This window comes from Corvus hawaiiensis, chromosome 20 (assembly GCF_020740725.1).
Source record: "Corvus hawaiiensis isolate bCorHaw1 chromosome 20, bCorHaw1.pri.cur, whole genome shotgun sequence".
In the NCBI taxonomy this organism is placed as follows: Eukaryota; Metazoa; Chordata; class Aves; order Passeriformes; family Corvidae; genus Corvus; species Corvus hawaiiensis.
In genome coordinates, this window is record NC_063232.1 from 5204807 (window position 1) to 5220821 (window position 16015).

The 16015-nt window shown below is 50.5% G+C and overlaps 1 protein-coding gene and 1 long non-coding RNA gene across 6 annotated transcripts in view; one reads left to right on the top strand and one right to left on the bottom strand.

The window, feature by feature from the left end:
* LOC125336171 overlaps positions 1-12963 on the top strand; it is a 32392-nt gene extending 19429 nt beyond the window's left edge. For 2 of the 5 annotated variants that reach the window (XR_007207687.1, XR_007207682.1), the window contains one exon: positions 4978-10615. This is a non-coding gene — a long non-coding RNA (uncharacterized LOC125336171). Of the gene's footprint in view, positions 1-111; positions 127-4977; positions 10616-12427 lie in introns of those variants that run through there. The other 3 variants (XR_007207690.1, XR_007207689.1, XR_007207691.1) reach the window with 3 other exon arrangements.
* LRRC75A (leucine rich repeat containing 75A) overlaps positions 1-16015 on the bottom strand; it is a 59453-nt gene that overhangs the window by 8004 nt on the left and 35434 nt on the right. Inside the window, exon 3 of the mRNA XM_048324428.1 lies at positions 10615-10727. Within this exon, the coding sequence (XP_048180385.1) occupies positions 10615-10727 (113 nt within the window). The remainder of the gene's footprint in view (positions 1-10614; positions 10728-16015) is intronic.

A 16015-nucleotide genomic window follows, 5' to 3' on the forward strand; every position in this document is an offset into this window, starting at 1 on the left:
GCTCCCAGGGTCCTGCTTGTCGCTCTCACTCTTTGGGAAGGGATTTTTTTCCAGAGCCAGGAGCTGCCATTGCCCCCAATTTTTCCCTTTCCCCCCTCTGATCCTTGGCAGGTCCCTATTCCAAGCCAAATCCTGCAATTCTCACCAAAATCCCAACAGCTCTGGTGTCCAAAGTGAATCCCAGCATGGATCCTGCCACGCTCAGGGATGGATCAGAGGGAAAACTCCAGCTCCTGCTCCAGCCTGAGTGTGGGCACAGCTGGTTTTGTGGGGGACAGGGACCCATGGGATGGATTTGTGATGTCCCATGTGGGGCTGGTGGCCTCCAACCACATCCAGGGGGTCAGGAAGCCCCCCCAGAGCACAGAACATCCCAAAGAACATCCAAGGATTTGTGCTGGAGGACCTGCACAGCCAGAAGGTCTGGGCTGCAGCAGCCAAAGGAAGAGGAGATGGACACAGTGAGGCAGCCAAGTCTCTCACCTGATGTTTGGCCAGTTTTTAATCACAATTTCCACATCTATCAAGCCAAAAAAGCCCTGTTTCGCCTGGTTTTCGATGCACAGATGTAATGTTGGCCAGGAAAATCCTGCTCCTGCAGCCATCCTGCCTCCCTGCAGGGCCCCACGGTGCTCCCAGAGGGAGGGATGGGATCCTTGGGATCAGGCGGCCTTGGGATAACCAGCCCTGAGCAGTGTGGGGCAGCTCCCTCACACCCTCCCCGCCCTGGTGTTGGGAATTCCAACCCTGGGATGCATCTGCTTCACATTAACACAAAATTGGGTCCCCCTCAGCCCAGAACAGAGCCACCATTGTACCCTCAGCTCTCCTCCAGTGAGGAATAACAGGATCCAACCTGACCCACTGTCACTTCCCTGCTCCTGTCTCCAAAAGAAAAAGGGATTTTTGGGTGGCTTTTTCATATTCTGTCCCAACTAGAGGATTTCTCAGCGCCCCTCTCTTCCTCTGTCGCTGCAGCAGGGGTTGAACCTGATTTTTTGGCATCCTGTGGGTTCCTTTTCCTGCTGGGCAGAGCTTTTGGGGCAGTTATTTCATTTTGAGAGCCCCTTCCCTGAGCTCAGGGGCAGCAGAAAGAGGCTGCGGCCATTCTTGCAAAGGCAAACAAAGGGAAAAAAACCAGGGAACAAGGAACAGCTTGAGCTGCCCAAAGCAAACTCCCTCTTCCCCCAGCACTCCATTGCTCTTGGCAGGTTATTCCCTGCTAATGGGGGGGATTTCAGCCTCCAGCTCCCCCCAAAGATGAAAACAGAGCTGAGAGCAGAGCTGCCAAGTGGGTATAACAGAGCAGGAATGTGATCCTCTGCTCCTCACAGCCAAACCCTGCCCAGCCCCCCCAGTCCCCACGGCACGGCAAATTCTGCTGGACAAGCAGGAAAACCACAAAAACCTTCCCTGGATTTTCCCTGTTTGGCTCCTCTGCTCCAACACAGGCCCTCCAAATGCAAATATTTTGCCTTTTTCTCTGCTCTCTGCACCCATCAGCGATGAGGGTTTGTGTCACTGTGCTCCGAGCTGGCTCTTCAGCTGTTCAGAAAGATCAGCCCAACAACAAATCTTCCCGAGTTATTTGTCCGTATTATGTCAACACACACATTTTTCCCCCCCTCAAGTCTCCAGCTCATCGTCTTTGGGATAAGGAGCCCCATTTGAGCACTCAGGGTGACCCAGCAGCTAATTAAAGAAGGGAATGCAGGAGAAGTGGCTCCAGATGGGCATTTCTGCCAGGCCAGGAGCTGCCAAGGAATAATCCTCATTCCCTAGAGCACTGAGAGGAGTGACCTTCAGCACAGGAGGGTGGATTCATCCCAAAAAACCACTCCCCCAGCTCCCCAGTCTGGCCTTAATCCTGGACAAAGGGAGAGTAAAACACCTGGAAGAACATATTGCTGGACAAAAGGCATCAGCCTTGGGGCTGAATGACTCGTTTGTCAGGCACTGGGATGTGTCAAAACACAGGCTGGCAAGGCCTGGAAAAACTGGGAGCTGGGCAGGGGCTTTGCACTTTTTCCTGGAGCCCCTTTTGAGATGCAAAAGAACCTTCTGTGCTTCAAATGCTCTAGAGGGGTATTTTTTCTCCACCCCACCTCCCAGGAGCCAAGGGGTGTGTGAGGATGAAGGGTCGGAGTGGAAGGGGATGAGCCCAGTCCGTGTCACCCATGGGGACTCTGAGGGGACACACAGAAATCCCTGGTTATGCCACAAGCCCCCCTCCCCCGCCGCTGTCGCTGTCCCCATTTGCAGCAAAAATAAAATTTGTTGTTTTAAAGCGTTATTTCCATTCCAAGAGAGCAGCAGCAGCAGCAGTGGGAGGTGGGAATTCACCCCCGAGTCCAAGTGATGGATGAGCTCACTAAACACCTTCATTCACCAGCCCTCGCTGCCTGAAAGGGCTTGGAAAAGAAAATAAATGTAAAGAGCGCCGTTCAAAGCTTCATCATCGAGCTTGATTGTCTTAATTGGGAAATATAGCCCGGGGTGACAGCCAGGCTGGGCTGGCTGGGATTAAATGGGCACCGCTGCTGGGGGAGCGATGCCTTTCCCCCGTGGAGCAGCATCCAGGCCCCAGGCAAGGCACCAAATTGCCCCTCACCACCTTAAAAAAAGGAGTCAGTGGCTGTTTGAGACAAGACAAATCATCACAGAGTGTCTGGACGACTTCCAAGGTGGGGAGATGAATTCTTTTAGCAGCTGATTCCCTCGTTTAATAACAATTTCTACGGGTTGATTCCCTGCTCCGCAGCCCGAGTAGCGGGGATGGATTTAAATAATCCCCGCCATGTGTCAATAGAAAATCTCATTTCCACTCTGCCCAGAAGCAGAGGAGTAATTATTGCAAAAAAAGAAATTTAAAAGTCCACACTCTTCACACTCAAAGGCCTTTTCTGATCCGGCACAAGACCAAAAAACACGTTTAAGGGAGCACCAGCACCCAAGTGCAAGGAGGTGGGAGAGGAGCAATGGCAGCAGGATGGATGTTCCCTCTGAGGGGAGGAAAACCACCACATTATCCCTTGGTTCAGCTGCAGGACAGGAGAGGAAAGAGGAGAAGAAGGGTGGCCTGAAAACGAGGTTTTAAATCCCAGGTAGTGCCTGTGACCATCCGAAGCTTTTAAGGCTGCAGCAAAAGTGTGAGGGACAAGTCAGTGGGGCGGGGTGTCCTGCTGCTCCAAATCACCTCATCCCACCCTCAGGTCCTTCCTGCTTTATTTTCCAGCATTTCTGGCTGTCAGGAACAGCAAAAGCAATCCAAGCCTTTATCAGGGTCAATGTTCATCCGTGTGGGGGGAAATGGGGCTTTGCAGTTTGGGTCAATTGTTTTCAGTTCTGGGGCAAACCCAGACAAGAAGCAGGGGAAGGGCTCGTTTTACACGTTGAGTCCCTTCGATGTGACAGCCCTGTGCCACTACCCGGGTGGCATTTCAGTGCCCATGAATTATTTACAGTTCAGCTTCAGAAGTAGGTCTTGGTTAATGCCAGCTCCTGGCTGGGCAAGGTGTGCCAGGAGCTGCAGCCTCTCCATGCTCAGGGATAACCTCTCCAGCCAAACTCAGCTGGAAAAAGAACTCATTTCCACCCCAAACCTGCTGGTCCGGTGGCCAAATAGCTCTCAGTGGCAAGGAGAGATTTCAGCACCTGCTCATCCTCCCTGCTTGGTGTGGTTTGCTCAGGTTTTCCAGGAAACAGGGGGCAGATCCCAGAGTTCCTGCTCCAACAGGCACAGGAAAAATCAGATTTTGCCAGAATATCATCAACAATAACTCCCTGGTGAAAGGAATGAGAGACTTGTCTTTACAAACAAGCTCTGGGCCTGCTGGTTGATGAAATTAGCACTGAGAGATAAACAATGAGAAGGGTTCCACTGATTGATGAATGGAAGGGGATTTGTCTCTACAAATGGACTGTAGGTCTGCTGATAAATGAAATGGGATATTGAGAGATGAAAGAAACAATGGGAAAACCATAAAATTCAATAAGAGCTAACAATAAAGGGGGGGTTATACATGAGAAGGGAACCTTAGGTATTAGGTGTTCTGGGAAGCCTGTACCTCTGGAGTACCTCAGCCAATGGGGAAAGAGAGGGAAATGCAGCTGGGAAATTGGGATAAAAAGGAGGCTGCGCCCTCCAAAAATCTGAGAGACCCCAGGGGAAACACCCCATGGCCTCTCCCTTTATTTGAATAAAGTAACAGCACTCCTCTGTCTCCTTTTTGGACATAAACCTCTGGTGTTGGTGGATTAATTCTCCTGACACTGGAATGATTTAAAGGATACCTGGAGGCATTTAAAAGATGTGGAGATGTGCACTAGGCTTAGTGGTGGACTTGATGTCAGAAGGTTTTTCCAACCTTAATGATCCCACTATAGTGGCAGCTCCTTTCATTGCCACCAGCCACACGTTGCAGGACTATTTCTCAACCACAGCCCTCACAAATCTTTCCTCCCCTGGATTTGCAGCATTCCACCTTTCCCTCCACACCAGGCATTTCATTTGTTCACAGCTTAGCCTTGTTTTCCTCGTGCCAAAGGTCTCTGACTCTCTAAATTCAACAAGAAGCGTTTTCCTTCCCAGCCTCTGGAGCCTGAACTGTGCTGTTTCATGGCCTGTCCTGAATTCTCCCTGCTTTTGGACCCTTCAGCATCACCCAGGAGGGAGAACCGGGTGGAAAAGGAATTCCTTGGGTTTGTTTCCAGCCTCTATTTTGCTGTAACATCAGCACACTGGGAGCAGCTCAGGACATCCCCATGCACTGCCAGGTCCATCCCTCCCTGCCTGACACCCCCTCCCCAGTCCAGGGATAAAGTGCAAACCAGGGGCACCCTGACACCCTGGATTTATACCCCACGAGCTTGAAAAGAGAATTATTTAACTCTAAAGCCTCTTAGTGCTGTACATTGACTTTAAAATGACAGAGATTTCTTTTTTTTTTTTTTTTTTTTGATTCCTCTCTCATTCAGGAGCATCCATCTCCAGCTGGATGAAATCCTTCCCTTCTTCCCACTCAGCCTGTCCTGGCTGATTGCTGGCCTGTTCCCCCTCTCCCCTCCAACACCACACCCCATTCCCACCAGGATGAAACATTTCACCGTGGTTTTTGAATGGTCACAAACCCCTGGAGCTGCCAGAGGGGATGTTTACACATTAAACAGCATTTTTGGAGAAGAGATGCATTGGGATTTCTACACAGCAAGGAGGAGAGAGTGTGGTGATGCACGCCTGGCTCCAGGCAGCTGCATCCCAGCTTCAGATGGTTGGGATTTTCCCTTTTTTCTGGGAAGCAACCTGCCCACCCCACTCAAACCCATCTGCTGGGGTTCCACAAAAAATCCCAAATCCCAGCCAGGCACCTTGGTGCATGCAAAAGACCAGCCCAAAATGTTGCTCCCGTTCAGATATGTTGGAAAATGGATTTTCCACAAAGCAAAGGAGCAGTTTGGGAGTCCCACAGACCATCAGAGCACAAACACAGCAGGCACTGTGCTCCCTGCCAGGCACGTGCCAAAGGGAATAAATCCAAGGAGCAGCATCATGTGGAGGAGCACTGGGAAGAGAACAACTGACAGGGCAAATTAGGGTCTGTTCCCATCCCAGCCATAAGAGAAAGAGAAAAGTCACATCTTGAGTAGCTATAAAAAGTCCAGAGAGTCCCGGACTGGCAGATGGAGGAAGTGCCCCACGGCCATGGAGGAGAGCGAGGTGAGGAGGACAGAGGTGATGAAAAGGGCATTCCTGGGATAAAATTACCCATGTCCAACTATTTCTCCTTGTTGATACCTCAAAAAGTTCCTTTTTCCCCCCTCTTTGTGTGCCCTGAACCCCATCAAAGCTCCTCGTTTACAGTGTGGGGTGTGTGGGGAAGAGCCAAACCCCACAGCCCTGCTGGGACCAGCCCCCTCCTGCTGTTCAGCACCACAAATTTCCAAATGTTTCTGCCAAAGCAGAGAAAATATTCCCAATTTATTAAACTGGCTGAGCCCTGTGTGAAGCAGCCCAAACCAAAGATGTCTCCCAAAGGTTTTCCATTCTCTCTCTCCCAAAAATCTTAGCTCCCTTCTGGGTCACTCCAGGTCTTCCCATCGCATTAAGTCATTTATTAGAGAGGATTACTCAGTGCCTGTGGTTAACCCTCCCCATTCCCAGTTATCGCTGGGATTTAAATGCTGAATTTCAAGAGTAAACAGATTAAATCCTAATTTCCAGCCCTCAATCCCAAAAGGAGGGTAGGACATGCTCAGAGGTGGCCTCTCATGTGCTGTCAGGGCAATTAACAGGAATAACCTGTTAAGCACAAATCTTTCTGTGCTGCAGGAACACCGAGGGGAAAGCTCTGCTCCACCCCGGCACGGGCAGACAGAGGCTGGAATTTAGTGTCCATCCTGGGAATGAACTGAGCCACCAAACCAGGAATTTATCTTCTGAGGACAAGGATTTATGGGCTCAGTGACCACACAGGCTGCAGCCCTCAGCCGTGGTGATGTGACCCAGCCAAAATCAGCTGGTCCACCCTGGCCAGGAGCAGCTCTTGACCCTCACCCACCTCCTCCTGTGGGATTCAGGACCCACCTCTAAGCCAGGGCTGAGCATCCCACTGCTTCCCAACCTCGCTTCCCAACCTGAAAAACCACCAGGAGCCAGAGCTTTGCTCTTCTCCATGCCCAGAGTTTCAGGCCACGCTGGAAAGAGCAGGGAAGTTTGGGAATCGCCCGTTTTCCATTGCAAAAGGTGGAAAGCTGCACCAGCACCCCAAATCACAGCAGCCAGCCTGAGTTCTGCAGCATTTGTAGCATCCTCTGTCCCCTCTGCTCCATGGAACGTGGGGACAATGACATTCCATGGACACAGGGAGAAGGGATCACCCACACACTCATCCCAAAGGCTCCAGCTCCCACATTCCCTGCTCTCCTGCAGCAGCTCCCAGCACACACAGAAATGGGATTTTAATGACCAGGAGACCCTGCTCCAGCCTCCTCCCACCGCCTGGATTTGTGCTGGATGCTCTGAAGGAACCATTTGTTGCAGGAGCTCCGACTTCTCCTCTTGCTCGCCCACCAGCTGCCACAGCAGAGGAGGATTCCTAGCCACAAACATTCCCTTTCTGTTTTCCAAAGGGCTTCTCCCACCATGAAAACTCTTTTAAAAAAAGATTTTTTCCTTTGTAAAGCAATGCAAGCAGGCACTGCCAACGTGAAAACCCAGCACCCAGCATTCCTTCAATATTTTGTGCCCCCGATGAAATCAGGAGTGGGATGGTAAAAGATCATTCCTGCCATCAAAACGAGGCGGTTCTGCCTCTAAATTCATCACTAAATCCAAACAACTTCTGTTCTAACAGGTCTTTGTACCTGGATGCCAAATGCCATGGAGAACATCCAACCCTCAGGTTAAATCTGGGGTTAAACCCCAGGGTTAAACCTGCCAGGGTTAAATCCACCAGAGTTAAATCTGGGGTTAACCCCAACCAGGGGTTAAATCTGCCACAGCCTCATGGAGCCTCGACATTTCCAAAAGCTGTCCCAAATTATTAATTTTCCTGCTATTTTTGAGGTGATTTCTAATGATTTCACATCAGAGAGTGTTGAGAGAGCCACAGGGAGTTCAGGCTGAGTCCCAGGTGTCACCAGCAGAGAGGACAAGTGGCAAAGAAAAGAGAGTGGGCTGGAGCTAAGGAAAACCACCTGGGAAACCCATGAGAAGTGGGAAAAGGATCTTCCCATGTGCCAGCACTGGGGGGTTTGCATGAGTGAGGGCTGGGAGCTGCGAAACAAAAAATGGGGTTAGAAAGTGCCACGTTGGCTCACCCTGGTGCGGACATTTGGGGGTTTCTCTGCTTATTGCACAGCAGCAACAGAGTTCAAAAATCCACGAATTTAGTCCAGATTGACCCCATTTAATTCCATTTAAACTGAGCTGCTTCACCTTAAATCCTTCCCCGCTTCGTGCAGGGGCACGGCCAGGAATTGTGTGCAAAAAAGAAAAAAAAGGGGCTTATCTGATGTAAATTTGGAATTACAACGTGAATATTTGATATTCCTTCAGCTGGTGCCCGCTGCTCCATCCTCCCTGCTGCATTCCTGGCTCATTCCTACCGCAGCCGGGAAAGGAATATCCCCGCAGGGTGGGAAAGCCACGGAGGGCGTTTCCCCAGGGAAACACCTCCTCCCTCCCAGCCCGTGCTCTCAGCAATTCCGGGAGCTTTGATTCCCGGCTTCGTTCTTGTGAAGCTGACGGCAGCAGGAGCAGGGAGATTCCAGGAGCGGAGAGATTCCAGGAGCTAATTCCACCCTGGAATCGTGTCCCTAGGCAGAGCCAGGCGCAGGGAAATGACTTTAGCAGGCTGGCTTCATCCTGCTGCTGTTGGCTTTCCCTGATTTTCATCCCTGGATGTTTAATATATTCCGAGGGAGGCGCGGAGACAGTAAGGGAGAGCCAGACAGATTTATAATGTGCCAAAAAAATAAGGTCATTTGGCAGAGGTTTGGGGGCTCTGATGCCAGGCAGCAGAGCAGAGCCCTAGGAGTGTCTGCCTGGATTTAGCACACCCAGGCTGGACGGGATTCCTGGGAGGAGATGGGATTGGGAAGCACAGCCTCCCCCTTTGGCTGTCCAGCCAAAAAATCAGCTCCGTCCTCTGTCCCCATCCTCCTCCTCCTGCTGCTCTGCTTCCCATTATCCCCTGCAATGGATATGGTGGGTGTGGGATGAAGGGAAGCGATTTTCCCTGGAGGAGATACACAAAAAAGGGTGGATCCCCAATACTGGGGAGTTCCTGCAACATCTGGCAGCAGGGCCGAGTCAGGGCAATGCCAACACATGGGAATGGGAGCTCATGATTCCCTTGGGAGCAGCACAGGGCACTTGAAAACCCCAACCCCAACTATAAAATCCCTGTATTGAGGCATTTAGACCTTAGCAAAAGGCTGACTTCAACTTCCAGCAAAGGGTTCAGCTCACGGCCACCTCCTAAAAGAGCATCCAAACCAGAAATCCGGGAAAATCCCACCCTCCAAAGCCTGGCTGGGGCAGAACCAGCAGCCAGCATCCCACGTTGGCAGCCCTGAGGTCACTTCCATGTGGTCAGGGCTCGTTGACAGCCGAAACCTCATCCCGAAACCTCATCCCTGCTCTTAAAGCCTTGGAAAACCTCAGCTATTTCCCGGCTGCTCCAAGGAAAGGCTGCAGATAAAGCCTTGCAAATCTCGGGCATGAGGCTGTGCTCACACCGCTGCTCATCCCAGGCCGGGGATTAAGGACAGCGATTGGTAACTAAAGACAGAGGGGCACGAAGCAGGGCACGGAATTTTTTCCATTTTCAAGGATTTCGTGCGGTTTTCGGGGCTGAAGAGAGCTCCCCGATGCAGCAGCAGTGTGACTTTAACAATGCCCTGATGGGGTGATAAGGGATGAGCATTTCCTGTTCTAGTTAAGAGGAAACCCCTGGAGGGTAATGAGCTGCTGGGTCATTACCAGCTCCGTGTGCCCTGGGACACAGCCCGGGAGCTCCAACACTCCCCCAGTTTCTGCTGCTTTATGGGAAACTGCAAATTTTAGCCATAATCCACCTTAAAACCCACCCAAAATGTGGTTATCATTGATAATGAAATACATTTCTCCATGTTTTGGTCTCTCAGGACAGCACTTTGTAAGGATGCTGAGCCAGAGCCCTGGAAAATATGCTCCTAATCCTATTTGGCCACGCAATCCTTTATTTCCTTGTGTCTTTTCCCCTCCTGTGACCACGTTCCTCCCCTCTCCTTCTCTATTCCAGTTTTTTTTCAATGGATTAATTCCCACTACAACTCCATTACAACCAAAACTCTCCTGGGATCACGAGCCAGCATCTGGATCCAAATCCTGACTCTCCCAGACTGCAGCTCCCTTTTTATTTCTCACTTCCTTAAGCAAAAATAATAAATATATAATGCCTAACATCAGGAAAACAAGCAGTCCTTTCCATTCCCATCAGCCTCATCCACAGGTTTCTCAGCTCTGTGGATCCAGGATGACACCAGCTGGGAATGCTTTGCTGAGGAGCTGGATGAGGAGGGGATTTGGGGTTCTTTTCCCCCTATTTTTAACAACAAAATTCCTTCTGTGCAAACTGCAAGCCACGGTATGCCTGGTGACACGTGCCTGGACATTAATTACCAGCTAATTAGGAGCTCTTGGAGCAGTTTGGGAGACAAGGGATGTTTGGAGGATGGACGGCTCAAGGTTTTCCAGACCATTCCTCCTCCCCGGGCACTGAAGTGCTGCTCTCCTCTGCAACAGGGAAAAGAAGATGGGAATAGAGGAAAACACCTCTGGAGGGGCATGAAGGAACCAGAAGTGGGGAAAATGCTGGTGAGATTGGAGACGAAGGAGGATTTTGGAGGTCATGCCAAGCTGAGAGGTTGTGACACCCCAGCTCCCTCCTGGCTTTGAGCACTTCCCTTCATCCCACTGGATTTGTTCCTCCTGTCGTGCAGGGAGCAGCAGGCAGCTCCCACATTTGCCAAAACCATCATGGAAAACCCCTCTTCCCACTGTCCCCAGCCCTTGTTGCCCCTGAGAGGTGGCAAGGGCAGCTTGGGGACAGTGACTGAGCAGGGACTCACCAGGACTGCGGCTTCCTCTTCATGATGCCCTGGCGTCTCCACTGCGAGTGGGGGCTCAGGTGGTAGGTGAGCTGCCTGCAGAGCTTCTCCATGGCTCCCAGGGAGTCCCCTTCCTGAAAAAACATGGAATGGACACCGGGTGAGGGCTCTGCAGCATCGCCACCACACCCAGGAGATGCTCCAACCATGGAGTGGCTCCAGCTGGGAGCTGGGAAGCCTGAAAGGAGCACCCTCAAAACTGTCTAGGAAGGGGAAAAAAACCCCCTCTGATTGCTCAGATACTGCAGGTATATGAATTTTTTTTTTAATTTTTATTTTTTTTATTCCTCCATTATCATTTGACACCATGCAACAGCTTCCAGCACTAAAATTCGACAGAGATTGATTAAATTTGATTAAATACCCACCCATTACCACCAAAAACTGCTTCCCGAGGTATAGTGAGCTGGTGGAGTCTTGGGAAGAGAAAATCTCACAATATTTAATTGTTAGGAAAAATAAAAGCTTGAAGAAAAACTGTCTGCTCAATTTTGACTCAAATTTCCAGCCCAAGGGATACTGGCTTGGAAAACTTGAACTCTGCAAGTTTCTAAGGATTTGGGTGTAGAGAGTTTGGGTCCTAATCCAGAAATATTTTATATTTAATTTCTAATTTTATATATTATGATATATCTATTTTTTAAGAATGTATAAGTTTAATTTAATTATTTTAAAATCAAAATAAAATGAAACATAATCCTCAGTATCCAGACTGTTCAATCATGTTTCATTTCAGGATTTTCATACACATAATATGACATCCAATAATTCAAACCACCCATCCTGCTGTGCTTCTCCTGCTCTCTTAAAGGTCACAGGCAGAGATGAACCTGACTGAAAGATCAATGCTGACAAAAAAAAGATCCAAGATGTGACAATTTGTGCTGCCTGCCTGGTTTTATCAAACTGCTGCATCATTAGGGAAGACACAGGAATTAAATAGGAAACCCTACAATAAACAGTCACCCTGGGCTGTTCATCCACAAGCATTTTCTGGGAAAATCCAGGCAGGAATGCTGAGGAAGGAATGCTGCATCTCTTCTGCCTGGACAGCCAATTATTGCTGCCTTCACATCCTCCCTGAGAGCTCAGGTTTTGCAGCCTCATTTATGCAATTTATGCAATTTACTCCCCCCCTCACCTCCGAGTCAGTGGAGCGGGACCGCCCCTATAAAGACATCATAAATATTGAATTACCAGGGAGCAACTGGGATTTTGACAAATCACTTGGGGGTATACAGGGAAACAATTACAGCAGGATAAAAAAAACCCCCACAACAACCACAGAACCAGGACATCTCTGCAGATGGCTGGAGCAGAAATATCACCTCAGGATTTGTGGGCTTTGACTGCACTCTAAGAACAAAGCCTTGACATAAATTGGAGGGGTTTATTCCCAGACATATCCAGGTACCTCATTAATCACAAGCTGATTTTCCAGCTGATTTTCCCCTGATACTTGCAGGGTGATGCTTGCCCAGCTCCATCTGCACTGAAGACAGGCAGTGCCAGGGGATTTCAGGTAGAAACCCCAGATCCAGGGATCCCAGCAGGACACGGGGTATGGAAAACCCTGGGTATGGAAAACCCTGGGAACAGCGTGAGCCAGGAGCCATTTCCCACCTGAGCCTTTGATTCCCAGGAAATCTGGGTTTATACCACAGATAAAACCCTTACTTTTAAACACATTTAAACCCTTACTTTTCAACACCTCATTCACCATCATGCTGAACTCAAAATCAGGGTTTTAATCCCACAAATTTCATTCCCACAGCTCCTCTCCCACTGGAGGCCCTGAGGCAAGAAACCAGCCCCGGCCCTGGGGGTGGATGAACACTGGAAGGCTCAGCCTGCGGAATTAACACTGAGAAAATTAAGAAAGACAAGGTTTTATTTCATATTTCCCACTGGAAGGCCTGGAAACTCAGGCAATTCCTTAATTAGAGCCTCAGAACATTTTGGGAAGGCAGCACTGCCAACAACACCTTCCTGGCTGTGGAAGCACCAGCCCCAAGGTGAGAAGAAAACACCACGGATTTTAACACCTCCCTATATATTTTTTTTTTACCCACAGCAAGCTGCCAGGTGCCAGCAGCTTTCATTTCATCCGCTTTTTTTTATTTTTAAGCAGTCCCTGAAAGAGCAGAATCCACCCTCGGTGATGAGTGGGGGTTTCCAGCTCTGAGGGCTCCCTGGAAAAAGCGGTGTTGAAAAGGAAACAACGTGCTAAAATCGTGAGGGGGAAGGGCACGGGGCCGGCATTTTGTGCTGCAAATTGCCTGTAATATAACCCTGGAAGAGACAATGAAAGCTGTCTCCAGTGTTATTCCAGCTAAACTGTTGGGGAAGTGAAATGATTCACAAGAGGAACGTGGAGGAGAAGCTGAGAAAGTAAAAAAAAACACCCGAAGTTTTGCTGGTTCAGATGTGCCATGGTCATCTTGCCTCTCCAATAGGAGGTTTCTATCCTCAAGCAGTTCCCAGAGCTCCAGATGGCTGAGGGAAGCTCAAGCCTGAACCTCCCATCAAACCAATTCCTGGGTAATTCAGCCTAAAGGAGCTCAGCTCAGCAGAACCCGGCCCAGCCCTGCTGACAGAGCACGCTGAGGGCTCCGAGGAAAGAGGCAGGAGCAGGACAAGGAATATTTTAATCCTCTCTCCACATCCAGCTCCTCCTTCCATGCCCATCCTGACTCTTTCAGCCCTTTTTCCACACCAGCTCAACTCCCGAGCCTTGCAGGTCCTGGGATACTTTGATTTTTGGGGGGTTTCAAAGATGATTTAAAGTGATTCCTGCACACATCAACTCTGCAGATAAAACCCCCAGTTTAGCACTGGGATAAATAAAATTCCCATTTCAGAGCCCTCCTAAGGCATAGGATGGGCTCCTTCCTTTTGCACGTCTCATTCCCATGGGTGAGACACAAACTCTGTGCTTCAAGAACCCCCATTTTTGAGGGTTTTACCCAAACCTCTGCAATTCCTCCCCAGAGCAGCCCCAAAACTCGTGTGCAAGAGGAGGGACTTTGCTGGTGCCATGCCAAGGACTCCTCTCACAGCCCAAACAAAAGCTTTCCCTGTTCCTCATCCAAGTCTATCAGGCAATAATTGGAGCTGACGCACACCCTGGTGGGACTGAGCCCAAGAGCTCGTTCAGAAAGGGAATCAGCTTGAAAATCAGCTTAAAAATCGGCTAAAAAACCAGCCCAGCTCGTGTTGGCAAGGTTTGATCCTCGCTGGGGAACGGGGAGAGCCCCGGGATGAGTGGATTAGCCTGGAGGAGGGATGATGCCAAGCACTGTTCCTGTGGAATGCTCCCTCTGGCTTGGGATAACATCCCTGCTCCCCATCCAGCCCTCTCCCCTCTGCTCTGCACCATCAGCATCCTCAGGAATGATGGGAAAGAAGCCACAAACCCCTCTGGGCAGATCCTGCTGTCCTCCCCTGCTGCTTCCAGGGATGAACCGCATCCCACAACATCCAAGCCGATGGCCAAAAGGTTTTTCCTGCCACATCTCCATCAGTCTGCATCACATCACTCATGGAAGGTCGATAAAAAGCTGATTTTTTGCGGTCAGAGGGCAGAGAAACCTCAACCTGCAGAGCCTGAATCCCACAGCACTGCAGTTTGGGAAACCCTGAGTGCCCTTTCCATGAAAAGGACAATCACCAAGCACAAGAATTGCATTTTCTCCCCACCAGAGCCCAATTCCAGCAGCACATGCTCCTGAAATAACACACAGGAAAGGCAGCACAGAAGATGTGGCCCCTCCAACATCACACAGGGAGTGGGAATGTGCATTTGTTATCTGGTTCCCAGACTCTGGGAGGAAAACTGCATCCATCCCAGGGCTGGGGAGATGGGACAGACCACACACAGAGCTCAGCTTTCCCAGCTGATGCTGCTGACAGGAGAAAGGCTGGGATGTGCCCTTTTCTTGAGCACTGTGCTCCCAACCAGCTGACAAATGCTGAGCTCCTAGAGATCCATCAGCCACACAGCTGGAAATATCCATGAATTTGCTCCCAGTGCCGTGATCTTGCATCTGGGACAGAATCCTGGGTCACACACTGCGAAACTGCTGTGGGCAGCACCTGAATCAGCTCCTGGAAGGAGCAGGAATGCTGCACAGCTCCCTCTTCCCCTTCCATCCATGCTGGCTGGAAAGCTCTGAGGAGAAGTTGTGCCCTGCAGAGCAATTCCAGGATGACTCAGGGAGCATGCAAAGCCCAGCTGCTGCAAGGCTCAGCTCAGGGGAGCAGTTTTTGGGAGCAGGTTTTGGGCAATGCCTTGGCTTCCACAGGATCGTGTCCTCTCCAAGCTGGCAGAGCCCCAGCACAATTCCCGGCCTTCAGACGTGGTGTGGAGCGCAGGAGGGATGCAGGGAGAGCTGGGAGCAGAGGATTTCCCTGAAAAGGGCCTCCTTCCCCATCGTTCCTGCTCTGCTCCAGCCCTCTGGAGAAGGAGAGGGCTGCTGGGAGGAGCCTGGAGATTGACGGGATTTAATCCTTTAACAGATTTCAGCTGGGAATGGGATTCGTGGCACTGTGCAATCCACAGCCAGCCCTGCTCCATCGGGATTTGTTCAGCTGGAAAACAAGGAAAGAGGCACCAGCCAAGCCCTGTCTGTCCCATAAAGGATGGGGTGCCCCCGGCATGTGCTGGGGACCACCAGGATCCTGCTGCTCTGGATGAAGGAATGGGAACTGGTCAAACCCCAGGGAGAAATGGGAGCAGGAAGAGGCTGGGAGTCGGGATCTGTGTCCTGCCACAGCTGCAGGGAGCCCTGATCCCGTAGGTGAGGCATCACCCAGCATGCGCACAACACCTTTAACCCCAAATGAGCTATCTTCAGGAGCAAACACTCTGGAATGAGTGTTCCTCCCCTTTTCCTCCGTCAGTGAGACAAACGGGTCACGAGGAGTGAAAGTGGGAAAAAGAAACCAAACTGTTTATTAACACACCAACAAAACAGGGTAGAACAGGATTAAAAAAACCCCTCAAAATACAACAAATTCCCGGAGAGAGAACAGACACCTGGGCTTGGACCAGCTGGGGCCACCCCGCGGGCTCCCCGGACTGGCGAGGAGGGAAGGGAGGCAGTGAGGCAAGGGGAAAAAAGAAAGGAAAAAAGAACAAGAAAAAAAAAAACCCAACAGAACCTTTTCCCAGCTAGCTGGGACACAAAGGAAACCCAGAAAAGCAGCAGGGTGCTCCCGGCGCATTCCCCCCCCGATCCCCCCAGAGCCCCTTGGGCTGAACCGTTCAACTCCCGCCCGGGTCCGTGTTAAAGGCACGGCGTCCTTGGGCACTGAGCGGATGGTTAAGGACTAAAGCGGCTTCATAACATCACCCCAGGAC